The sequence below is a fragment of the Elephas maximus genome, chromosome X (assembly GCF_024166365.1).
Source record: "Elephas maximus indicus isolate mEleMax1 chromosome X, mEleMax1 primary haplotype, whole genome shotgun sequence".
NCBI classification, from domain to species: domain Eukaryota; kingdom Metazoa; phylum Chordata; class Mammalia; order Proboscidea; family Elephantidae; genus Elephas; species Elephas maximus.
The window spans coordinates 85,744,680-85,771,106 of record NC_064846.1 but is presented as its reverse complement, the minus strand read 5'-3'; the positions used below and the strand labels follow the sequence as shown (position 1 = coordinate 85,771,106).

The following is a 26,427-nucleotide window of genomic DNA, read 5'->3' as shown; positions in this document are numbered from 1 at the left end:
TGTGATACTGATGTTTTCTTTGTTCTTCCTGCTTTCCTGTGTGAAGTTCCATTTGTTTGTGTATTTTCTTTTCTTTCATTATTATAGATTTTGTGTTTACTGAGTCTTCATGTTTTCTTTTTATAAGTAGGTTTGTTAACTTTCCTTGTGGTTACCTTAAGATTTACCCTTATCTTCCTATGTTTGAAGAAATTTTTTCTTACTTGATATTGCCTTCTTTTCCATTTGAAAGTTCTATAACTACTGTTTGTTGTTGTTAGGTGATATCAGGTTGTTTCCGACTCATAGTGTCCCTGTGTACAACAGTATGAAACACCACAACATCTTGCTCCATTCTCCCAGTCATTGCTATGTTCGAACCCATTGTTGTAGCCGCTGTGTCACTCCATCTCATTGAGGGTCTTCCTCTTTTTTGCTGACCTTCTACTTTAGTGAGAACTATGGCCTTCTCCAGGAACTCCTCCCCCTTGGTAACATGTCCAAAGTTTGTAAGACAAAGTCTTGCCATCCTCACTTCCAAGGAGCACTCTGGCTGTACTTCCAAGACAGACTTGTTATCTTCTTTGACAGTCGATGGTATGTTCAATAATCTTTGCCAACACCATAATTCGAAGATATCAATTCTTCTTCGGTCTTCCTTTTACGTTGTCAAGCTTTCGCATGCATATGAAACGATTGAAAATAATGTGGCCTGGGTCAGGTGCACCTTAGTCCTCAAAGTGACATCTTTACTTTTCAACACTTTAAAGAGGTCTTTTGTAGCAGATTTGCCCGGCGCAATACGTGGTTTGATTTCTTGACTGCTGCTTCTGTGGGCGTTGATTGTGGACCAAAGTAAAATGAAATCCTTGACAACTTCAGTCTTTTCTCCATTTATTGTGATGTTGCTTATTGGTCTAGTTGTGAGGATTTCGTTTTCTTTATGTTGACGTATAATCCATACTGCAGGCTGTGGTCTTTGACCTTCATCAGTAAGTGCTTCAAGTATTCTTTACTTTCAGTAAGCAAAATTGTGTCATCTGCATATCACAGGTTGTTTATGAGTCTTCCTCCATTCCTGATGTTGCTTTCTTCTTCGTATAGTCCAGCTTCTCGGATTATTTGCTCAGCATACAGATTGAATAAGTATGGTGAAAGGATACAACCCTGATTCATACCTTTCCTGATTTGAAACTAAGCAGTATCCCCTTGTGCTGTTCGAATGAGTGCCTCTTGGTCTTTGTGTAGGTTCTGCATGAGCATAATTAAGTGTTCAGAAATTTCCATTCTTCGCAGTGTTATCCATAATTTGTTATGATCCACACAGTCGAATGCCTTCGCGTATTTATTTTGACATTTTGTTCTTGTTGTTCCTTAATCTTCTATTGTTTTGTCTGTGTTTTCTTTGATTTTGGCTATGATTTCATTGGTTTTGTCTGTGTTTTCCGTGATCTCTCTTCTAATCTCTTGAAGAGCCCTAACTATTAGTTTTTGAATTCCACATCAAGTAGTTCCGTTGTGCTTTCTTATACTGGAAGATTATCTGATTCTTTATTTTGGTCACTTGCTGGAGCCATCTTGTCCTGCTTTTTTATGTGTTTTGATTTTGTCTGCTGTCTCTGAGACTTTAAGGTATTATTTTCTTTATTTATTGATTTAATGGTCATTTGTTTTGCTCTGATTTTTTGTTTTGTTTTTATTTGATATGTCACGTCAGGTGGGCTAGGCATGCTTTGATGCTTGCCCATCTGTGGGCACAGCTCTCACCACCTTATTTGGGTGGGAAGGACAGCAGCAGGCAGTGTGAGCCCACTTTGCTGTGCACTGTTTTGATGAGGTGGCTGAAGGCAGACTGGGCAGGTGCCATTTGCCTCCTGATGTTTGTCCAACAGTGTGTGAACATTCATAGTCCCTCACTAGATGGGTGAGAGTGTTGGATGGGGAGTATTTCAGCAGCTGTTTGAGTGGTTGGGGAGGGAGGGACAATGCAGGTCAGTGCTGCAGTGGGCTGGAGCATCAGGGACACTCTAGCCATGGTGTCATCTTGGGGGCCAGTGGGAAGTGGACGAGGTGGCATACAGGGATTGGTGGTTGTTAGAAAAGTGAGAGAAAGAGAAAAGTGCAATGCACTGGGAGCTGGCAGTGAGCTGGCGGGTGGGGCGGGGCGCGGCACACCTGGGGGCCTGTGAGTATGTGGGGGAGGTGGCATATGGTGCTAGGTGGGAGGGAGAAAGAAAAACAATGGCGATGCTGTGGGGCCTGGTGTGTGGGGATGGAGCTGACCTGGGGGCTATTGGGAAGGTAGAGGAGGTGGCTTACAGAGCTAGATGAGAGGGAGAAAGAAAAAAATGGTGGCATGGTGAGATCCAGTGGTTTGGGGCAGGGTGTACCTGGGGTGGTGACCTGCTTGATAGTGGTCCGGTGGCTCTCTAGCCATTGTGACATGATGGGGGCTGGCTGGAAGAGGGGGAGGTAGCATACCGGGGTTAAAAAAAAAAGCATGTTTCTCAGGTTACTAGGTACTCTGTCTCCTGTTGGGTTTTCTTCCTGTACTCCCTTTTGGGGTCTTTGCTGGCTGCATTTCAAGGTGGCCATGCAGTGCCATGTTAGTTGGCAGGGTACCTTCACTCCATATCTCTCCTCGTTCTCCGTTTGCCGTCACTTTCTTCTTCCATTCAGTGTTTGATCCAGTTCTTTATCCCTTCATCTGATGCTCAGGGTTCCAGGATTGACACCTGTATTTGGTTTATTTAGTTTTTTGTGTCTTTGCTGCAGAGGGATGGTGCCGTGCGTCTGCCTAGGACATCATGTTGGTTTTGCTCCTTTTTCTCCTTCCTAATACAAGTTTTCAGAGCCAAATCCTGGTTCTTCATAAGTGCAGCCTTATGTGCATTAAAATTGCAGGATTTATACTTTAGTTTAAGCTTTTCTTTTTCTCAGTAAAAACTGTTCACAAACAGGTATGAGTTGTTTTTCAAATTGTACTATAGACTTATTGAGATTAGGCTTACATCAAACATATTCAAATATGTTTAACCTGGCGCGTCTCAGTTTCCTCTGCTTGACAGAAAGCTTCATTCTGTCGTCTGATGCTTTTATGGATAAACAGACCATGGACATCTCCTTCCAAGACCAGTCCATTCCAAGGAAATGAATTATCAACCCCAAGGGAGGTGTTGGTGAGGCCCTTAGTCTCTGCTAGGCTAGACTGGAAAATTATTTCAACATAGCAGACGTCTTGATAGAAAACGGCAAAATAGTTAAAGCTGTTTTTGAATAGAGAACTTCAGTGTTGCAAATAAATTCCATCTGTGTCTGCACATGTAGTAATTATAAGAAATATCCCAACCTTAACTTTTGTTCAAACTAAACACGTAGTGGTGTGGTGAGAAAGACCAGAATTTCCAGACCTTTGCTAATCACACCTTCATGTAGATGTACTCTACAGATCATAATGATGAAAAATTGTGTTTAGAATCATTATCGGAACTGTTCAGCAGCTATGTGTTTATTTAGGAAATGAATGTACAGCCTCAAGGAAAATATATTAATGGCATACTATTAGGAAAATAGAAAATAAAAAATACTGTTTTAACTTAACAGCTTCTACTCCATTTCTGATATTTGAAAAAAAATGCTTACTGATTTTAAATGAATACTGCGTAATTTAAAAAAATTTCCTGACTTCTCTGAAGCAAGGAACATCATGCTCTCTTAATTATCATAAATTAAGTTGGAAAATCTGAGAAACTATATGATTATTACTTGCTTTTTAGTGGATTTTATGCAATAGCACTTTAAATCCCCTTCTAATTTTAGTTTGAGACTTGAAAAGGAAGGAATGCTAGAAAAATGCATTAGACAAAAATATGTATTAAAATGAGAATAACTGTTCAAAGTAAGTTTTCCTTATCTTTTTTTAATATAGTTTTCCTTATCTTAAAAGAAAGCAATTTTATGTTTTCATCCTATAGCTTTCCTTTTATAAGTTTTAAAGCTACAGGTCTTTTCATGGGCTTGACTAAAGGTTAGCCTCCCTCTTCCTTTTCATTCCTTAGGATGAACAGTTTCCTAATCGTTTTTTAAATTACTGACATTATTTCCTTAGCTGCAGCTATACTTAGCTACTTAACCTTCATTTGCATAGAGCAGTGGTAAAAATTATGGGTTCTGGAGTCCATAGCAAGGGGTTTGGTTTTTGACTTGGAGTCAAACTGCTTGGGTTTGAATCTCTGTTCCACCATTTTCTAGCTGTGTCTTCCTTCACAAGAGAGTTAACTGCTCCAAGGACTCTTCTCATCCATTAAAATGAGATAATGTATATAGAGCACCTAGTGTGGTGGTGTAGTGGTTAAGTGCTATAGCTGCTAATCAAAAGGTTGGCAGTTCAAATCCATCAGGTGCTCCTTGGAAACTCTATGGGGCAGTTCTACTCTGCCTACAGGGTTGCTATGAGTCGGAATCGACTCGACGGCAACGAGTTTGGTTTGGTTTGCTTTTTAGTGTAATGTCTAGCATATGATATAAGCATTTAAAAACATGTATAACTACCACAAGTATTTTACGAAAGTGTGGCAAACTGAATTTAGTGTCCTATTAAATGTTAAACCTTTAAAACAGAAATAGCATTTTCTCTTCTCTGTTCACTTAAAAGCTGGGCATGGAACAAAGTTGTAACCTACAGGATTTCGAGGGGGGCTGAATTTCATTGCTAGGATATTTCATATAAGCATGGACTGAAGAAAATAAAAATTCCTAATCCTTTTTAAAATTTCTATTTTAATTAAGTACAGTATAGCAGGATCCTTGGTGGCTCAGTGGTTAAGCATTTGACTGCTAACCAAAATGTCGTTGGTTAGAATCCACTAGCTGTTCCGTGGAAGAAAGATGTGGCAGTCTGCTTTAATAAAGATTACAGCCTGGAAACTGTCGTGCAGTTCTGCTCTGTCCTAGAGGGTCACTATGAGTTGAAATCTACTTGATGGCGATGAGTTCGGGTTTTGGCTATCTGTTGTGGAATCGCTCATCTCTAAGTCATGCCTTAGTTTCAATAATTCATTCTCCCTGTGTATGGGGGCACATCATCACAAGGGAACATGTAATCTTACTGGCTCACCATGGTAACTGGCCTCTAATTGAGCCTCACTTTATGAATGCTCCTTCGATCCCGAACAGGTTTTGGCCACATTTGCAGCAAGATATTGAACACTTTTCAAAGTCATTAGGTAAAATGAGTATTTTAATTTCTGTAATTTTATTCCACATAACTTATACTTACTCTTAATAAAACAGTTAAAAGCAATTCTGCTCACATTATGTTTTAGCGGTAACACCAGACATTAGAGTCCTTCTTTCACATACATTGCTTTCATATTAAGGATTCTGTAGTGATAACTGCCCATTTTTCTTTTTTAAATAATCAGTATTTTAAACTTGAATAGCTAATTAGATTTCAGCAAATCATCCCGTGAAATTAGGATCAAAATGCTTAAGGAAAAAGCATGTAGCTTGTCTAGGCTTTACAATGAGATCATGATACTTTTTGTCTTTTAGCACATACGTGGAGATTTGATTTTAGAGTGAGAGCAGTTAAAGATGCAACATTCGTCACAATGATTGATTTCACATATGAACAATCCACTTTTGAGGAATTGCTGAAAGAATGTGTTATTATCCCTGGAGGTAGAAGAGTTCAGTCTGGCTTGATGGGTTCTTGAAGAATCCATGAATTCTATTTTTAATTGAATTGCTATACAACTTAACTCCCACAATTTTCTGTTCAACCAGGAGGGGAAATTACAGGCTTTCATCACCCAACACTACATTTGATGTTCAGATTAGCTCCCCCTTCAGAAACCTGTAGGACAAGAGCTGGGAGCTCTATAATATCCAAAATAGGTTGTAGATAGAAGATGTTGGAGACAGTTCTCTATAGTTCTCTTGCATCTGTGTGCATTTTGTAAGCAGAAAAACTGACTGCCTTTGTTCTGAACTATCCTTTCAAAGATATTTGTATAGCACACAGCCTTGAAAGACAGAGATAGTGTCTCCCTCGAGAGCAAATGTCAGGTTTGCTTACTGCCTGTTATAAAAGATTCTGGTTCCCTAAGCTCAGGGTTCATATCTTATAATGCAATTCACTGTGTGTGCAGTTGTCATCTGGCCCTCTGTGTTGCCTTGTGAGAACTGAAGATCAGGGAACAAATGTAAGAAAATGCTGATACTGTGGCTGCTGCTATTTCTGTGACCCGGGAGTCTTGTATTTTCTGCCAGCATCCTTGAAACTTAACTTTCAAATAGGATAAAATCTAGACATGCTGTTGTTCTTGATAGTCATGACCCAAATAACTATGGTAGCAATCAGATTGCACAGAAACTCACTGATGGACTCACAAAACCAAATAACCCAAGCCCCTTTTATTTTAGTGTCCTTTGTTTACTAGTTGGTTAACTTCTTGGACCATTTGATCCTGTTCTTATTTAGCTAATTAAGCAATATATGGCAGTTGTTCTCAGCTGGACATTTTGGAACATCCTTTGTTGGCTTCAGTCTGAGAGTACATTCATACCATTCATAGTGTTCTCTGGAATGTTCATCTGGGCACACTGCTCAGCTAGGGCTTCAGACTGGTTCTTTTTCTTATGGCAAATGAATTTGTTTTGGCCAGAGTACAGAATTCTCTGAGTTGTCATGCTTCCTTGAAAGGAAAGTGTTTAATTTCCTTTGTAATGAAATGTTATCACCTTACCAACTGTAAAAAACCAAACCCATTGCCGTTGAGTCAGTTCTGACTCATAGTGACCCTACAGGACAGGGTAGAACTGCCCCAATAGGGTTTCCAAGGAGCGACTGGTGGATTCGAACTGCCGACCTTCTGGTTAGCAGACAAACTCTTAACCACTGTGCCACCAAGGGTTTCATTACCAACGATAAAACAAACAAACAAACAAAACCCAAATTTGTTGCCGTCTAGCTGATTCTGACTCATAGCCCATCACTACAGCTCAGGTAGTCTGAAAAGGCAGTAGTTGTGTGTGTGTATGTGTGTTTCTGCAGTCATGGAAAGCTCTTTAGGTGTGAAGATTATGATATGGAACCACCATCGTTTGGATGTGCTTAGCAGTTATTTCCCCAGAAGAATCTAAAGAGGGTAACCAGAGGCATGTAGTTTTTCTGTGTGTGAAAGTACCCAGACCAAGAATTGCCTACCAAATGAGCCTGGAAAATTGTGAAGAAACATTGATACAAACAAAGTTTAGGTGGTTAAGCAGCATTTAAGAATATAAATTTCATTATGAATATTCTTATAAATTCCAGAAAGAAATAAAAAATTGTAGTCATCATATGTTTGTGTAAAGCCATTCATAAAATCCTTTACCTTGAATGAACAGTGAAACTGAGGGTTAGTTTTCAGTTAGATGGCTATGTTTAATTGTTCAGTGTGCAAAAAAATAAAAGCCATGACTATTTGTCTCATATGAAGTTAAGAAAGAATATTTAGTTAGACAAGGCTTTCATTGTTTGGAAAACTGACCCTGTGATCTAAAAATTTGACAGAATTTTCTGTGAAAATTGCCCATTACATAATGTATATGAAGATTTGATATTTGTTGCTATCAGGAATTTAATAGAATAATAATTACTAAGGGTAAATAAGTTAAATTGAATTAAGTTGAATTGGGACATTTTGTGCCATTTCCATGAATTTGATCAGCACGTGAAAGAATTGTGATTCTTTCCTGCACTTAACGTGTTGCTTAAGGTAGGTGTTAGGGTGGATGTTTGGTTAAAAGGGTCACTCTCTCCTTGAGTGATACATTTGCAGTAGGTCAGAACTTCCTGAATCTTTCTCTCTATTATGTTTCCTTTCCTACTATTGCCACCATTATACCACTTTAGAATTTAAAAAGGCCAATGCATTAAAATATTTTTATTGTATTGAACCCTAGCAAATTCTGGGGTTGAAAATACAGCAGGACATATGAAAAAACAGCTTCCTTTCCTTTTGAAAAAGTAAAGGAAAGTGGGGAAATAATTTTCTTTCAACATACAATCATTAGGAATTACATTTCTGAGAATGTGCATGTATCGTGTGTGGGTTTTATTGGTCTTCTACTTAGAATGACTTGAGAGACTTTCAGAGGTTTGTCAATGATTTCCCTACTCCTCATTGTTTCACAATATTTTCAGCCCTTCCTCTTTCTCAGAAGCAAATATCGGCTGATTTTTACAGTGAACACTAGCTAAGTGCTTGAATGGGTTGTGAGTATAGATTCAGATTGACTTAACTTTGAAACTTTTTCTATAATTTCAGGCTTATCTATTAGTTGGAAGTGGTAATTCTTTTAGACTTAGAGCAGTTTAATCAATGGGCACTTTTACAATATGGCAGAGTTGTTTAATGGAAATTGACTCTAGGACTAAAGAAATGTATTGCTTGGCAATATTTAACTGTCAGTCAACTTTCTATTAGACACTGTTATATTAGAAGGCACCTTTATATGGGACATTGTCAAGCTATAATATCTTGCTTTGGTCAACACTTTTTCTGAGCACACTACTTTTGGAGTTTTACAGTACTGCAATAATAAAACCAAACTAGTTGCTGTTGAGTCAGTTCTGATTCATGGCCATCCCATGTGTGCAGAGTAGAACTGTGCTCCATAGGGTTCTTAATGGCTAATTTTTCAGAAGTAGATTGCCAGGCCCTTCTTCTAAGGCACCTCTGGGTGGACTTGAACCAGCAACTTTTTGGTTAGCAGCTGAATGCTTAACCATTGCAGCAGCCAGGGATGTTAGAGGGTACCATTCAGTCAAGAATGTAGTTCCTGAATATACAATGGGTCTCAAAGCTGTTGTCCTTACCCTGATACAAGTAAAAATAATAAAGCAAAATCAAGTTATTGTTTATGTTCTCAAGGAACTTATAAATTATAATTATGGAATTATAAATCCAATAATATAGTCTGGCCTCTTTCTGTTGCAGGGAAGTGGATGGATTTGGGCTGTACTAATAAGGGAAACAATTGGACACAGACCCCATTTTAAGATGTGTTCACAATGGGCCACAGAATTCTTTATGTACCAGGCCCCTCTCTGCATTTCACCAAATGTAATCTCACTCTAAAGTATAATACAGTAATTATTCATTAAGTGCGTCCTATACGCCAGGCACTGTGCTAAACCCTTTATGTGCTTATCTTATGAGACAGCTGCTATTATTTTCATTCCAGATTCACAGATGAGGAAATTAATACTCAGATGGACTAAGGAACTTCCTCCAAATCATACACTTGCCCAAGATTTGTCAGATCAAAAAGCATTGTTTAAACACTAAGCGTAATGACTAGCAAAATAGGACACACTCATGCTTGTCGTCTCATGCTGACTAGACTATCAACTTAAGGAAGGTCCCTTGAGGGCAGATATGGCTCATAATTCTTTTGTATAATTCTTAGCGCCAACATTTGACCTAATATAAGAGCAAGAAAACTGTTGATTATCTGAGTTTTATACACAGGGTAGAAGGTTTTCCTAGGTGATACCTTCCATCCTTTCCCACTTTGAGGGCCTGTGATAATGAAACAATGAACCATGCCAGAAGCAACAAAAGCCTCTTCGAACTTTAAGAAAAGGTTACTGTGAGGAAGCAATGAATGATTCATATCAATTTCATTGACTTTACAGGAAAAAAAAAGCTATATTGCCATTTGAAACTGTTTTAATATATTTGGACAAATAAAGTGTGAAGTTATAAATATTCCAAAGTGCGGCCACAACAGTGTCAGTGACTTGTGACTATCGGTGACTACTGAAAATGAGTTCTAAGAGGGAAATAAAATAACAAGTGTTTTAGGCTGTTCTGGAAGCTTTGGAGGTGCCCGTAAAGTAAAAGTGTTCCTTGAAACAAATCACACTAATGATTATATATAATCAAGTACCAACACTAAATACTTGTGACAAGTGCTAGTCTAACGTATATGGGTCTTCTGTTTCAAAATCTTTAGACTAAGGTTGCTCTAAGAATTTAAAAATAAACAAATTCATTCCAGCCTCCAGCAAATCACTTATCACCATGGCAGATTATCATCTCAATATAGTGAGTTCCTGTTCTTATTTCAATCCTCTCTAGGAGAGCTTTATCATAATAGAATCAAGGGAATTTCATTACTTATAAGGATCATAAAGGGCTATAAAAATGATGGTGATTTTATAGTCAGCAAAGATATTCTCCAGTTTACCATATTCTCTATGCAACAAATTCTGACAGTAAGGAAATCTAATTGGACAAACCACATCTCCAAAAGCCACAGTTCCTGTGAATGCTACAGGGCTTCTAATTCCGGTCAGACAGATTCTCCAGGCAGCCTTTCCATATAAGGGTAAGCAAAAACACACAAATCTGAAACAGACTGATGTGAGGTCACAGGGCAGGCATATGAGAACCAAATATGGTAGCTAAATTCTCCAGCTCACAACAGACACTTGGGGGAGAAAAAAAAAGCTGTAACCACCAACTCCAAACTAGTATCAGTACTTAAATCACACACAAAAAAGTTATAAGCAATCTGTTCTTATTAGTGTTAACTGGATAACAAATATGAGCCAGCCTACTGTGCGTTACATTAAGCTCTGCCTTTTTTTCCTTTTCTTTTTCCACTGCAGAAAAGGCTACTGTGAAATGTGTTGCTAGAGTGAACACATTCAACAACAGGATATTGCATTTGAAAACAAATTATTCTAATCTGCCCCAGTACAGAAGAGAATAGCTTCTTCCCGTTAGTAGGACAGGCACTGTCCTACACTGTGACCAGAAAAATGGCATCATACGATACTTAAGGAGAATTACTGAGGGGATTGGGATCTGTGTCCTCCACTTGAATTCTAGGGTAGAACAAGACACAGAGAGTTGGCCCATGACCATGAAGAAAAGACAGTTTCCCCTACTTCTGTCTACCAAAGCCCCTGGTTTAAGAGCAGTTCAAGATATTGTTTGTCTTTCCAATGATCATAGAGTGCTTATTACCACTATCATAAAAAAAAAAAATTTTAGCAATTGCAATTATGAACGCTGTTAATTCAAAGTCAAATAAAATCAGAAGCATTTTGATAGTGTGTATCAAGAGCCATGAATATGTTCACACTCCTTGATCCAGTAATTTCATTTCTGGATTCCCAGTTTAAGTAGAGTAAACCAAAAGAGGGTAGAAGTTATGGTCCTGAAGAAGTTATGCAACATTTTGGTGGATTTTTTTCTTTTAAAACAGTGGAGAGTTAGAAGCTGCCTGAATATTCATCATTTGGACTTGGCTAAGTACGGTGGTATATTCAATTGAAAGAATGCTGTGACCACAATGAAACTGACCACCATAGGATTATATAAAAAACAGAAACAAAAAAACACCAAACCCATTGCCATTGAGTCGATTCCAACTCATAGTGACCCTAAAGGACAGAGTAGAACTGCCCTATAGGGTTTCCAGGGAGCAACTGGTGGATTGGAACCGCTGACCTTTCGGTTAGCAGCCTAGCTCTTAACCACAATGATAATGTTTATGATATAAAGGGTGATAAAGGAAGTCTGGAGAATTACATATTCACTATGATTCCATCTGTGAAAAGGAGAAATGAGTATATTTTTAAAATTCTAAACAAGAATTCAAATACAGTTATTATCAGTGTTTAAAAATAGCAGGAATGAGTGCTTAGCACCTTACCCAAGGGACCAATCAAACTGTACTGGAATCCGGAGATTATGGGAATTTCCTCCCAAAAAATTTACCAGTGATGTGATATTGCTTTACATAATTTTAAAACATATTTGAAAAAATCAATTCATATATATATTGAGCTCCTGCTAGAGACAGCATGGTACAGTAGAGAGACTACAGACTATGGAACCTTTGGCAGACACACTCTGCTGTGCCCCACCACCACCACGATCCTGACCTCCTTATATTCACTCCCTTGTGTAGTCTTCCTCCCCTTAAGTGTGGGTAGGTCCTGTGACTTCTAACCAATAGAGTAAGGCAAAGGTGATAGAATGTCCCTCTAGTGATTACATTATGTTATATAAGACTCCGTCTTGCTGGCCGACTTACGCTAGAGTCATTTCTGGCAATGAAGAAATAAACTGCCATGAATAGTACAGTCTCAAGGAAATGAATTCTGCCAACACTACATGAGCTTCAAAGTGGATCCTTTAGTGGATCCTCTATATAAGAACCCAACCCTGGTCAACACCTTGATTTCAGTCTTGTAAGAGACTGAACCCAGCTAAGCTGTGCCAAGACTCCTGATCTCTAGAAACTGTGATATAAGAAATGTGTGTTCTTTTAAGCCAGTAGGTTTGTAATAATTTGTTATGTTGCATAAAAAACTAATACAGCGCCTGACTGACTTGGGTTTGAGTATCAGATCCTCCACTTTTTGTCTGTGTGACTGTGAATAAGTTTTTGAACCTCTGTGAGTTTCAAATTCCTCATCTATAAATTGAGAGTGATAATACTTACCTTCCAGAATTGTTCCACAAAAAATTATATATAAGAGAAGCAATATGCCTATCACACTCCCTGCCACACTGAGAGATGATAAATGTCTTAGTCTAGACTATAAACTCTCTTGTGGCTGGAACCTTGTCTATCTTGCTTACCATGTTGCCCAGATATGAAGCATGTCTTACATATAGGAAGTGTTCTATAAATATGTAATGAATTAATGAATAAAGGAAAGTAAGCTCTCAATTAATGGTAGCTTAAAAATTTTTTTTTTACTATTTTAAATATATATATATATATATAGAATTGTGGGGAAAAAAAAAAACACCTGCTCTCGAGGTATTAAAAACACTCAATTACATGTGGTTGTGCATCAGCCACAATACAGGACAGCTTTTCTTAGGGCAATATGATAGTAAGTGTATGTAGATGAAGAACCATATTCTAGAATCAAACAGAAAATTATATCTGCACACATCAATATAAACTTTCTTAAGCTGCTATCAAGATCAATAGAAACTACACATGAGGATGATAAAGAGATGTTTAAAAGCAAGCAGTGCAGTACTAGGTAGTCACTATAAATCAGTTACTGTAAGGCTGGTTGCACAATGGTGAAAAGCTTGGCTGCTAACCAAAAGTTCAGCCGTTGGAATCCACCAGCCGCTCTGAGGGAGAAAAGACCTGGCAATCGGCTCCCGTAAAGATTACAACCTAGGAAACTCTATGGGGCAGTTGTACTTTGTCATATAGGGTCTCTATGAGTCAGAATTGACTCGATGGCACACAACAACAACATAAAGCAATGTAGTAATGAAGATAGTCACTACAAAGTAAGTAGGTTGTAAAATGCTGTGCTGATGCCTGCACATTCATAAAGCCTTGTGACTTCTCAGATCACAAGCTCTGTTACGGATTGCATTGTTTCCTCCCCCAAAAATTATATTCAAATCCTAATCCTTGAATATGATCCTGTTTGGCGATAAGAGGTTTTGTTTCTGTTATGTTTATGAAGTCATACCAGTGTTGGTTGGGTCCTAAAACTAATCTCTTTAGAGTGCTGTCTTATAAAAAGAGCAGAATAGGCAGACACAGACACAGACATACACACATGCTGGGGAAATTCGATATGACAATGAAAGTAGAAGCATCTACAAACCAGGAGCACCAAGGATTCCAGGAAGCTACTAGAAGCTGAAAGGAACAAAGAAGGACCTTCTCCTAGAGCTGACACCATGATTTAGACTCCTGGCCTTAAGACAACAGATTTTTGTTCTTTAAAGCCACCTAAAAAAAAATTTTTTTTTTTAATTTGTGTTTGAGCCCTGGTGACACAGTGATTAGGAGTTCATGCTGGTAACCAAAAGGTCAACAGTTTGAATCTACCAGCTGCTCCTTGGAAACCCTATGAGACAGTTCTACTGTGTCCTATAGGGTTGCTATGAGTCCGAATCGACTCGACGGCAATGGGTAGTAGGTAGTAATTTGTGTTATTTTGTTATGGCAGCTATAGGAAACTAAGACAGAGTTTGAGTAACAAGATATGGGCATTTTAGCACCCCCAGCAAGTGGCTGAAGGACTGCTCAGAGACTGTAAATTTCTCTACGAGAAACCTTAGAAAGACAGAACAATTATTGCAGTACGAAGTCCCCAGATGATATAAACAGTTAAGGTGCTCAGCTGCTAACTGAAAGGTTGCAGATTCAGATCCACCCAGAGGTGCCTTGGAAGAAAGTCCTGGCAATCTACTTCCAAAAAATCAGCCTTTGAGAATCCTATGGAGCACAGTTCTACTGTGACACACATGGGGTCACCATGAGTCAGTATCAACTCTACAACAACTGATTAAACATTACCTAGGCAGAGGTCCAACACTTGTCCTTCCTTTGCAGCATAGGATCCTACTAATGGAATTGAATATTTCTGTCACTTTTTGTTCATAATGATGTGGAGTTTGAGTAAATTGTCTACACACTTATTTGAATGATAGAGGAAGCAAGATTTCCGCATTCTGTTTGATCACCTTTCTTTGGAATATGTGTAAATATGAATCTCTTGCAGTCAGTCAGCCAGGTAACTGTCTTCCAAATTTCCTGGCATAGATGAGTGAGCTCTGCATCCGTTTGTTGAAACATCTCAATTGGTATTCCATCAATTTCTGGAGCCTGGTTTTTCATCTGTGCTTTCAGTGCAGCTTGGACCTCTTCCTCCAGTACCATCGGTTCTTGACCATTTGCTGCCTCCTGAAATGGTTGAATGGCGACCAATTTTTTTGGTACAGTGACTGTGTATTCCTGCCATCTTCTTTTGATGCTTCCTGTGTTATTTAATATTTTCCCCGTGGAATCCTTCAATACTGCAGCTAGAGGCTTGAATTTTTTTTCTTCAGTTCGTTCAGCTTGAGAAATGCTGAGCGAGTTCTTCCCTTTTGGTTTTCTATCTCCAGGTCTTCGCACATTTCATTATAATACTTCGTCTTCTCAAGCCACCCTTTGAAATCTTCTGTTCAGCTCTTTTACTTCATCATTTCTTCTTTCGCTTTAGCATCTCTGTGTTCAAGAGTAACTTTCAAAGTTTCTTTAAGAAAAAAATCCATCCGAAATATCATGAAGCTGAGCAGGAAAATGTAGTGGAAAAAACTTCAGCTTTGGAGTTAGGGAGATCTAGGTTTATCGCCTGTAGCTTTGTGACTTTACATTAACTTTGCACTCTGAGTCTCAGTATTCAAATCTGTAAAACACATTTGAAGTAATTCTGCCTTACAAGAAGCTGGACGATACAAGAAGAATGTGGCATCAGGAATGGAAGAAGACTCCTTAACAACCTACGATATGCAGATGACACAACCTTGCTTGCTGAAAGTGAAGAGGGCTTGAGGCACTTACTGATGAAGATCAAAGACCACAGCCTTCAGTATGTATTACACTTCAACATAAAGAAAACAAAAATCCTCACAACTGGACCAATAAGCAACATCATGATAAACAGAGAAAAGGCTGGAATTGTCAAGGATTTCACTTTACTTGGATCCGCAATTAATGCCCATGGAAGCAGCAGTCAAGAAATCAAAGGACTCATTGCATTGGGCAAATCTGCTGCAAAAGACCTCTTTAAAGTGTTAAAAAGCAAAGATGTCACTTTGTAGACTAAGGTGTGCCTGACCCAAGCCATGGTGTTTTCAATCATTTCATATACGTGTGAAAGCTGGACAATGAATAAGGAAGAGCGAAGAAATGACGCCTTCGAATTATGGTATTGGTGAAGAATATTGAATATACCATGGACTGCCAGAAGGATGAACAAATCTGTCTCGGAAGAAGTACAGCCAGAATGCTCCTTAGAAGCGAGGATGGTGACTCTATCTCACATACTTTGTACATGCTATCAGGAGGGATCAGTCCCTGGAGAAGGACATCAGCTTGGTGAAAAAGAGGGTCAATGAAAAAGAGGAAGACCCTCAAGGATATGGATTGACAGCGTGGCTGCAACAACGGGCTCAAGCATAGCAACAATTGCGAGGATGGTGCAGGATTGGGTACAGTTTTGTTCTGTTGTACTTAGGGTCACTACGAGTCGGAATCGACTTGACAGCACCTAACAACAGCAACAACAACCTTTAAATACCTATTTTCTTCTCTTTTTCCACTGGAACCTATTTTCTAAACCACTTTGGCCTTAACATCTCTTTAGAAATTGTTCTGCAGACATGACTGTGGTAGAAGTGCAACTAAAATAGAAAACAAAAACAGCAGTTTTTTTTTTCAGTATTAAAATAGCAAACTCCAAATTATGCTCTCATGCTTCGACATCTTAGAACATCTGTCAGAAGAACTCCAGGGAGCTAGGAGTAGAGGTGGGAGGGGGACGAGAAAATTCTTAAGTCATCTTAACCCAGAGTTGTTGCTTGTTGATAAAGAGGTATAAATTACAAGTTTTACGTGACTCATTGTGACCAAAACATTTTTTTTTTAAATATTGCAAAACAGGCAAGCTGAAAACAAGTGTCTCTTTTTAGAAAACAAGTGTCTCTTTGCCCATTTAAAAAAAAAAAAAAGATTGAGCAAAAGGAAGCCTGAGGCTTAAAGCCCCATGGCAGTATTCATTTAAGAATGCATAGGAATCCCTCTGGTTACTTAAGGACTACACAGTGGCAACAATGCACTGGTTCGGTGCCAAACAAACTGACTGGGATTTCAGATTTGATTTTCTTTTTAGGTGTATCTTGTTAGTGGATTAGCAAAAGACTGAAAAGGCAGCTTTAAATGCTGTTTGTTCACTCCTCTCCTTACTGTTAAATCTTAAGGCACAGGCCCAGCAGAGACAGGCCAATTATTCTCCTAAACTGCAGAGGTTCGCCCTTCCTAGGGCAGTATTTGAAAAGAAATAGAACCAATTAGGGGTAGACTATATATCTGAATTTCTCCTTGAGGAATTTGGCTATGTCACTATTTATAACCTGTCTAAAAAAGACAAAATGTACATCCACACAATTGTTATTCATTTATAGAATTGCATATGTATAAGATTTAGTAGTAGAGATTGTGATGATCTGTTTATAATGTTTCCAAGTTTATTTTGTAATATTCTACCGTCATTGTTCTAGTGAAGTATGCTATAACCTTTGTGAGCTCTGTTCACAGCTAGCCAGTTTTATGTTGAATTTCACTAAGTACATTTTCTTTTCATTGAAACTATAGTTTGCATGCAGTATAGATGGATGTAGAATCTAGTATTTGTGCTATCATTACTAAGCTTAGTCTAAATGGCATTGATACCAGTAATAAGTTCTTGCTCTTCTCAGTTGCTCTCATACTCATTGACTTTTTTATTGACTTGGCCCCTCTCACCTAACCACCTCTTACTGTTGTCTTATCTTTTTTAAAGACCATGTTGTAATTTAATTTTTTTATTTATGTATGTTTTATCCCTCCCACTAAATTGTAATCTTGGGAGGGAGTCTCTGCTATTTTCTTTAAAAGTTTTAGAGAATCTATTAAAGTTCTTATGCACTTAAGAGGCATCCAGCAAACATTATTGAATAACTATTAAGTACAATTTCTAACAATCATTTTAGGTTTTAGCCCATCAGAGTTGGAACCTCTGTCAGTGTTGTCAGTTCAGGAAATGTACCAGAGGTTGATTATAAAACAAGGCAAAAACCCCATCTTGATTAAATGTTTTATGGTAGGTTGGCACTTTCTTTCATGAAAAAGATCTCCTTGTTTTTTTATTTGAAGTATCATTAGTGAAGCTTTGTTCTTCCTTTGGTATTAGGAACATTCACACTGACACCTTCTAAAGCAAAAACTTTGTCAGTCATCTCTGAGCCCATGTGAGGTTCCTCCCTTTAAAAGAAACTTGACCCTTGGCTTGGTAAACAAGAGGCTTGCAGAAGCTTGCAGGAAAGCATCTGTTTCCTCTAGGCAACAATTGTTCCATAGCCTTGCTGAGTGCCTTTGAAGGGAAGGATACCTTGAATCTCAAATCCCAGACTTGGTATTCTCTGGGTGGGGGTTGTGGGGGGTGAGGGTATGGTTTACTCTTTGTAAAAGGTTGATTTATATTCCTGGGCACTGCCATTGTTCACTTGCAAATACATTTGTGTGCTGAATAGGATGTCAATAACCTCTTAACTTCAAACTCATTTTTTCCTGTAGGAAATTTAAATTTTATTCCTTAGCGAAGCCTTGTGATACTTTTCTAATTGTTCTGTCAGTGTATGGGTTTCAGTCACATCTGGTCAGCATGCCTGTGTGTTTCTAAGTCCTATTAAGGAAATAGGAAATTAGCAGCATTGGATACCCTCTTCTCAGTATGTGTTGTAGTGAACACACGGCTATGTGCGTAAAAGAAAGGTATTAGTTCTTTAAATATAAAATATCCCTTGCTGGAAATAAACTCAATGTGTGAAACTTTGGAAGTATAGATATGGTCAAGTAGGGAAATGATTACTTTGTACATTCCTTGCAACTTCAAAGCCTAACAAATGTTCATATTTGACATGCCAGGACCTAGAAATAAAGTGTGATTATGGACCATTCTGTTCAGCCTTATAGAGATACAGAATACTCGAGGAGGCATGTTTGTTTTTCTTCAGGCAGTCTCTGAGCAGGAGAAATAGTTGTAATCCAGAGCTGATAGAGGGAGAATAAAGATATCAGTGAAAGCACTGGCATCCATTTTAACTCAACACAGTGAACAGTGTCCTCAGCATAGTAAACATTCAGTATGTTTTCAGGGTGGGAAAGGCCTCAAAAAGCCATCTATCTTAAAGGTCCTCCACCTTTGGTTTGGTCATACAAACATGACAAATGACATTCACCCAGGGCTATGTGTAATTTTAAGCATGTTGGCTTCATCTCTTCACTCCCATTCAAAAATTGCCAAGTGCCTGAAAGTAACATTTTTAATGGTGTATCTTCATATCTACTTAAATTTTTATTAAATTTGCAAATGATCGACAAGTTACTTGGCACACTTCACACTAACTGGATCCCTCTACTCTATCATGGGGATTGAGAGCTATGATTTAATCAAAACTTCCACCTAGTTTATGAGTCTCCTAGATACTGCTGTTGACTATTTATTGACTTTAACATTGATTTTCCTCAAAATTCAAAAGTGGGTATATGTTTTATTTAGGTATGAAATTCTGATTTTATAAGTTAATGAGGAAATAAGATTTTCCTTAAAATAATTACCTTATAGCAAATTTTACAGGATTGTAAGTGATCTTTAAAGAAGGAGATTCTGTACTCTGATCTAAATCATCCGTAGAAATTGTATTTTCCATTGGGATAATTTAGAATTTTTTTCCCCTGGGGTTAAGTGATGAGAGAAGATTATTTACCCACAATCACAAGCAAATTAAAAGATAAAAAGTACAACCTCTGTGGAACTCAAACAGATACCTGTACACGAATTTCGTTGCAACATTACTCACAATAGCTGAAAGGTGAAAACAACCCAAATGTCCATCAACAGATGAATGAGCAAACAAAATGTGGTGTACATATACAGTGGAGTATTATTCAGTCAGAGAGAAAAATGAAGACACAAAAGGACAAATATTGTTTGATACCACTTATATGAAATATCTAGATTAGACAATGCATAGAGACAAATGTTTATTAGTGGTTACCAGGGCCTGAGAGGAAGAGGGTATGGTAGTTATTGCTGAAGGGGTACTGAGTTTTTGTTTGGGGTGATGGAAAACTTTTGGAAGTGGATAGTGGTTATGGTAGCACAACATGGTAAATGTAATTAATGTCACTGAATTATATACTAAAACTTGGTTAAAACAGCAGACATTTTGTTATATATATATATTTACCACAATTAAAAAAAAAAACCTCTGTGCATGTATGTATGTATGTGTGTGTGTATGTGTTTGTATATGTAAATCCAGATGGTATTTAACCGTATGTGAGCTTTTCATTTTGCATTTCATTTGCATTGACAGGACTGCTTCTTTTTATTTATTTGTTTTTGTCGTTGTTGCTCTCCCCGTGTGTCTTTTTAGTGTGACTCCATGAAGAAATGTGCTTTTTGTTTGTGCTCAGAAATGTTAAGAAATGGTTTTAAGTCTGGATAAATTAGCACAGATGTGTGAATTTGGGTTCTAAAAGAAATGCATATCAGAGGGGAAACATAAATAAGAAGCATTAAATTTACTATTTTCAGAGCTCTCTCTTTTGTATGATAAGAAGAGAAAATAAGTGTACCATCCCTATCTGTCAATCTAGTTGAAGAAGCAGCACAGACATGCATGGAAAAGACTTTCTTAACAGCACATGTTAAGGGCTAATGAGTGGTATAAGTGTATTCCAAACTTAGTATTCTGGAAGGCTTAGCTCCTGTATCTTCTTCAGCTTGTCTTTGAAGCAGTAAGAATTGAGGCTTAGAATGACTCTAAGGCCTTGTAAGATTTTCAAGGAAAGATTCACTTCTATTCACTATACAATGGTTGCTAAGACAGAAAGTAATTTGTTTGTTTAGGGAGACTTTCAACAAAGGCTGAGACTAAAAGAAGCTTGTAGTTAATCAGAAACTACAGCTGCTCAGTGCACACACTTTTGAATTAACTGCACTTTTTTAGGCTATTGATATGCATCAGCTAGCCTCACTCCCATGATTAAATGTAGGGATTTTCAATGGAAAAAAGGAAAAGTCAAGTTAACAAAAGAATCTGTGGGCTGAAAACTCTTCAACCGACTTATAAAACATCATTAACAAGACAATAAAGAGGGGGAAACCATGTATCTTCTGTGAAACCACAGATTTTTGTCTATGTCTGAATTCATTTCTGCTAATTAAGAAATACTGATGTTTGTTGAATTTGAAAACTATAAACTACCAAAGCTATTTGGTCAACAAGATAGTCTCTTGTCATTTGGGTCCTAGATTAAGAAGAAACAGCAAGATGTGCTTGGTTTCTTGGAAGCCAACAAAATAGGATTTGAAGAAAAAGACATTGCAGTCAATGAAGAGAATCGAAAGTGGATGAGAGAAAATGTACCTGAGAACAGGCGACCAGCTACAGGGTACCCCTTGCCGCCTCAGATTTTTAATGAAAGCCAGTACCGTGGGGTAAGAAAACAATTTAACAATATAAATTCTTGTTTATTGAAATGGATTGCCTCAAGTCTGTCCTATCTCCTTCACAGGTCCTCTACAAAATCTCTATACAGTCATTTCTCTTGTTTATCCTCAGTGTCTATTGTAGGCAGCTAGAGTATTTTGCTTTCTACTAGGAGGCAGAAGGACGAATCCGTCAGTCACAAAAATATTTACGTTTAAATTTATAAATACAGACGTTGAACATGTAGTTTTCCTTACATTTCATCTGAATTCCAACAAGAATGATTGTTTCGTTTCTGGTATGTCCATGAAGAAGCCACTGAAAATAAGTCAGCTGCTTTAGTTATTTAGATTAAAATCACTTAAAAACAAAAAGAGGAGTATATTATTTTCTGCTTGAAGGTAGTAATAATTTTATTTTGGTATTAATGTTTTTTTGTAAATTTTTGAGTTGGCTATTCAGGGAGCCTGGGTGGTCCAAGTGGTTTGAGATCAGCTGCTAACCTAAAGTTGGAGGTTCAAACTCACCTAGTCACTCTGTGGAAGAAAAGCCTGGCAAATTGCTTTTGTGAAAATTACCAAAACCCATTGCTGTTGAGTCAGTTCCACCTCATAGCAACCCTATAGGACAGGGTAGAACCACCCCACAGGGTTTCCAAGGCCGTAAATCTTTACGAGAGCAGATTGCCACATCTTTGTCCTGCAGACTGCCACGTCCTTCTCGTGCAGAGTGGCTGGTGGGTTTGAACCGTGAGCTTTCGGTTAGCAGCGGAGCACGTTAACCACTGTGCCACCAGGGCGCCTTTGTAAAGATTACAGCCAAGAAAATCCTATGAAGCAGTTCTACTCTGTAACACATGGAGTTTCCATGAGTCAGAATTGACTGGATAGCAACAGGTTTGGTTTGGTTTGGTTTATTCGATATTCAAGGAGTCCCCGAGTGATGCAAATGGTTAAGGGCTCAGCTACTAACCGAAAGGTTGTAAGTTCAAACCTACATAAAGGTGCCTCAGAAGAAAGTCCTAGTGATCTACTTCTGAAAGGTCACAGCCATTGAAAACCCTAAGAAATACAGTTCTACTCCGACACACATGAGGTCACCATGAGTGGGAATCAACTCCACGGCAACTGATTTTTTTTCTTTTTAATTATTATTCAATATTCAAATATATAATCTTGATTAATCATCATTTACACCATGGGAAAGTTTCCTTCATTCTTCATTTGCTATATATTCAAGTAACTTCTGTAGCTTATGGCCATTCTAGGCACTATGGGGGTACAAGTAAAGAATACAGTCTCTTCTCTTGAGGAGCTGGTCAGGAGTGGGATGTGGGAGGAGCCATACAAACCTGAAGCAATTACATAGCAGTTATGAAGACACAACCATGTGATGAAATGGTACAGAAAGCATGGGTAAGAGCTACAGGAATTCTGAGTAAAGAATTGTTTGCATTGCAAAGTCCTCAAGTTTAGCATGACTAAGGAACAGTGGTTTTAGAGCCACAAATCCAGATCTTCTAGCTATATGTTTATATGGGAGTAAAAAAGCCACTTCTTGGTGGAGATCCTTTCATGTGCCAGTTGAGTGCATCTGGGGGAGGTGTATGACAGAAACGAGAAAGTTTATTGGCCCAAAATATCTTCTCTGCTAGCGAATTTGTCAGTTATGAGGAGGGGTCTGCAGATTTAATCTCTTGCTGCAAACAGGGCCATTTTGCAAAGATGTACTCTGCAGATAAGAAAAGGGGACTTAGGCTATCCTTTTAGATAATGAAACCTCAGTGCCAGTATGTTTGAAATTTCTGCAAATTATTGAATCTTAGGGGGCTAGAAGAGGCCTCAGAGGTCATCTGGTGTAATCTAAACCAGCACGTGTTGTTTTAACCTCTGCTTTTTCCAATTTCAGTTGTTTGACCTTTGAAAACAAATGCATTTTGGGTTATAAGGGTACATTTATGAGTACGTTTACCTGCTTTATTTCTCTCTTGGAAGTCATATTGCAGGCAACTAGAGTATGTTTCAAAAATAAGTTAACGGTCACTAAGAAATGGGAAGATGTAAATAAAGGGGCAAGGAGGTGAGACTCAACAAATCAAATGTTAATGGAAAAGGAAATTAACTTCTATTGTGTGCTTGCTTTGTCAGGCACTGAGCTGGGTGCTTTAATAACAATAAGAATTAAGATTTTTCCTTGTACAGACTCTTAGGGAGAAAAGTATATAGCAGCCATTCACTGAAAATTTATATGCCAGCCATTGTAATAACGCACTTTCTGTGTATTCCATTAATTAGTCATCACACTAATTCCATGAGGTAGATCCTGTCATTTCCATTTTATCGATGAAGAAATTGAGACCAAGAAGAGATTAACTGATAACTAGTAAGTGATAGGGCCGGGATTTGAACCTAAAAAAAACCACCTAGATCTGCTAAACTCCTAGTTAGTTTCACTTTTGAAACTACTGTGTTGTTCATTATTCTGTTTACTCAAAGATCCATTCTTCATCCTTTCTTTGCTCCATTCTGTATTGCAAGGGGCTGGCTTCTGCAAACTACATTTCCCAGTCTCCATTGCCAGCTGGAGGTTTGGCCAATGGGAGGCACTAGTTGGAAGACTGGAGGGCAGGAAAAGCCAAGTTATTCGCCATCTCCCTATGTCTGGAGTTGGCCATGACAGAGGCTGCATCTTTTTTGTGGTACCAGCTCTACGAGGTGCCCCAGCTCCTGGGATGTGTAACACCACCTTCTCCACTTTTCCCTTTAGCCCTAGCTGTGGTAACAGCTTCCTGCTATTGCTAATCTCTGGGTTGCCTCACAATCTCCTTTCAGCTCTTCTCAAACCTTTGTGATGAGTACTCTAGGTTGTTTCCTTTATTGAACTCAGGGTTTCTTTTTTTCAAGTTTTTTCTTTATTGTACTTTAGATGAAGGTTTACAGACCAAACTAGTTCCTCAGAATTAAGGGTTTCTTAACCTGGGCGTTACTGACATCTTTGTCCTGACATTTCTTTGTTGTGCATTGTTGAGGTTAGCAGCATCACTGGCTTCTGCCACTAGATGGCAGTAGCACCCCCTACTTGTGACAACCAAAAATGTTTCTAGATATTGGCAAAAAGTCCCCCGAAGAGGAAAAAAAAAAAAAGGGAGGGCCGAATTAACCCCACTGAACTTTGGTTTAGGTTCTCATTTCCAGAAAGTGATTGAAACAAAAACCCTACCTACGTAGTTGAGGCTCTGCTGTCCAAGATACATATATATATAGTCTTTGCTTTGAAAGAGCTTATGCTGTATGTTTGAAAACCTAAAGCACATTTCCATGAAATGGTAATTAATACTTTATACCTCCTAATCCTCCAAGTGCTGGGAATTACAGGTGTTAGAAAAGAAATCTGTAACTGATGATCTGTTGGTTAGACCATCTCTAGAGAAGCCATCAAATTGTGAGTGCTTTCCACCTCTAATAAAAAAAAAAATTTAAATCAGCCAAAATGCCAAGATTATCTGTGTATGTTTAAAATAAAGCAAATTCAGGATAGGTGTAGACAATGGCTGTGCTTTGTAAGTATGTTTGGTATTGATTATATACCCAGAACCCAGTGCCGTTCGAGTCGATTCCGACTCATAGCGATCCTGTTGATTATATGTCATAGTCAAATTTGGGCAAGTCTATTTTTTATTTTTGAGACTGTTTAGTGGCTCAGAGGATGACAGTGGGAAACTGAACCAAATTCAGTTGTGTGAGGCTTATCTTGGATCCTTGAGTTAAAACCTCTTAGTGGTTTGGTTGCTGTGATCATATTTTATAAACATCTCATTCCCTTCCTCCAAACACAGCACAAGTTCACATTCACTATTCTCCTGGCCTTGGGAAGATCTAGGTAATATCTGGTCTAACTTAGGATCTAGGGAAATCTCTACCTTAATGAATAATGGAAGAGAAATAATGGAGAACTGGAGCAGCAACCTCATACCAGAAATGCGCAGTCTCTTACTGGAAAATAGCTGGCTGCTTTGGACTGTTGGGGTAAGCTGCTTGCCCTTGGCAGATTTAAATTGTTTGTGATATGGAATAAGCCATTCTGCATTTTCTGCTCCACAGAACAGCATCCTTTCTAACCCCTGTTAAATGAGATCCCAGAAGCCTTGCCTCTTTTTTGCTCTTTCCAGAATTTAAGCATAAATGGAAGATATCCTGTCTGACCCAAGGGGGTAGCTGATCTTATCGACCAGTCAGGTCATTTTGAATAAATCCCCTCTCTTTTTTCTTTTGTTGGTTGCATATTGCTAATTCTTCTTGCCTTCTTTTCACTAAGGACTATGATGCCTTTTTTGAAGCAAGAGAAAATAATGCAGTGTATGCCTTCTTAGGATTGACAGCACCACCTGGTTCGAAGGTATGTTTCATTTTTGTTTTCTGGTCTATAGGTTATTATTTTATTGCTGCAGAGTTTTTAAGTTAGTATTATCTCTACCTTTATTTATTAGTCATATTAAGCCAGATACAGTAGAACATAGCTAAAAGTTAAAGCCCCTACTCTGCATGCCCTACACCCCTAATTGGGCAGACCTGTAACCCACTGCCATCGAGTCGATTCTGACTCATAGGGACCCCATGGGACAGAGTAGAACTGCCCCATAGGGTTTCCAACAAGTACCTGGTGGATTCGAACTGCTGACCTTTTGGTTAGCAGCCAAACATGTAACCAGTACTCCACCAGGGTTTCCACTTGGGCAGACAGATGTGTATAATCAAATGCATAAAGTATGTGAGCAGGACGTAGGGTAGAGTGACTTTCCTCATAAAACTGTCCGAGACAGCAAATTTCTCATTGGCCCATTCACAAATAAGTGGTTAACAATTTCAAAGAATCCATTATTCCAGCTGTCATGAATGGTCCTACGTCCACAGCAAGGATCTCAATTTATGGTAATCTCCTTGGCAGCATTTATTGTCTTTGTGTGAGAGCAAATGCAGAGTCATCTGTTCAAGTTAACTAAGAGCATTTGAGTTGCAAAACTGGTCACTAAATTGCTAGCTAAATTTGGGGCTTTTTTTTCTCTGCTACCTACAAATTAATTTTTCAAGCTGCAGTGTTCCCAGGGGAGAACAAATAACAAAAGAGAGTAAAAATGAAATTCCTTATCTAATAAAATGTCTCAAAGCTACGGACTTTAAATATATCTTTGCCTTTCACAGTAGGTCTTCTCGGTACAGGTTGGCTTAATCAGAATGTATGTCTCCTGCTCTAACATTTTATGTTTCTTTCTTAGCAACTGATGTTATGTTAAATAGATTCTTTATACTCCAGCTTCTTCTCCAATTTTCAGTCTGGGTTGTTGTCCATTCTTTCACTAGAGACCATTACT

General features: G+C 38.3%; 1 protein-coding gene across 1 annotated transcript in view; it reads left to right on the top strand.

Annotated features, from left to right (window-relative positions):
- Window positions 1–26,427, top strand: part of SH3BGRL (SH3 domain binding glutamate rich protein like) — a 142,327-nt gene that overhangs the window by 92,723 nt on the left and 23,177 nt on the right. Inside the window, exons 2-3 of the mRNA XM_049871976.1 lie at window positions 20,882–21,067; window positions 25,374–25,454. Coding sequence (XP_049727933.1) covers window positions 20,882–21,067; window positions 25,374–25,454 — 267 coding nt within the window. The remainder of the gene's footprint in view (window positions 1–20,881; window positions 21,068–25,373; window positions 25,455–26,427) is intronic.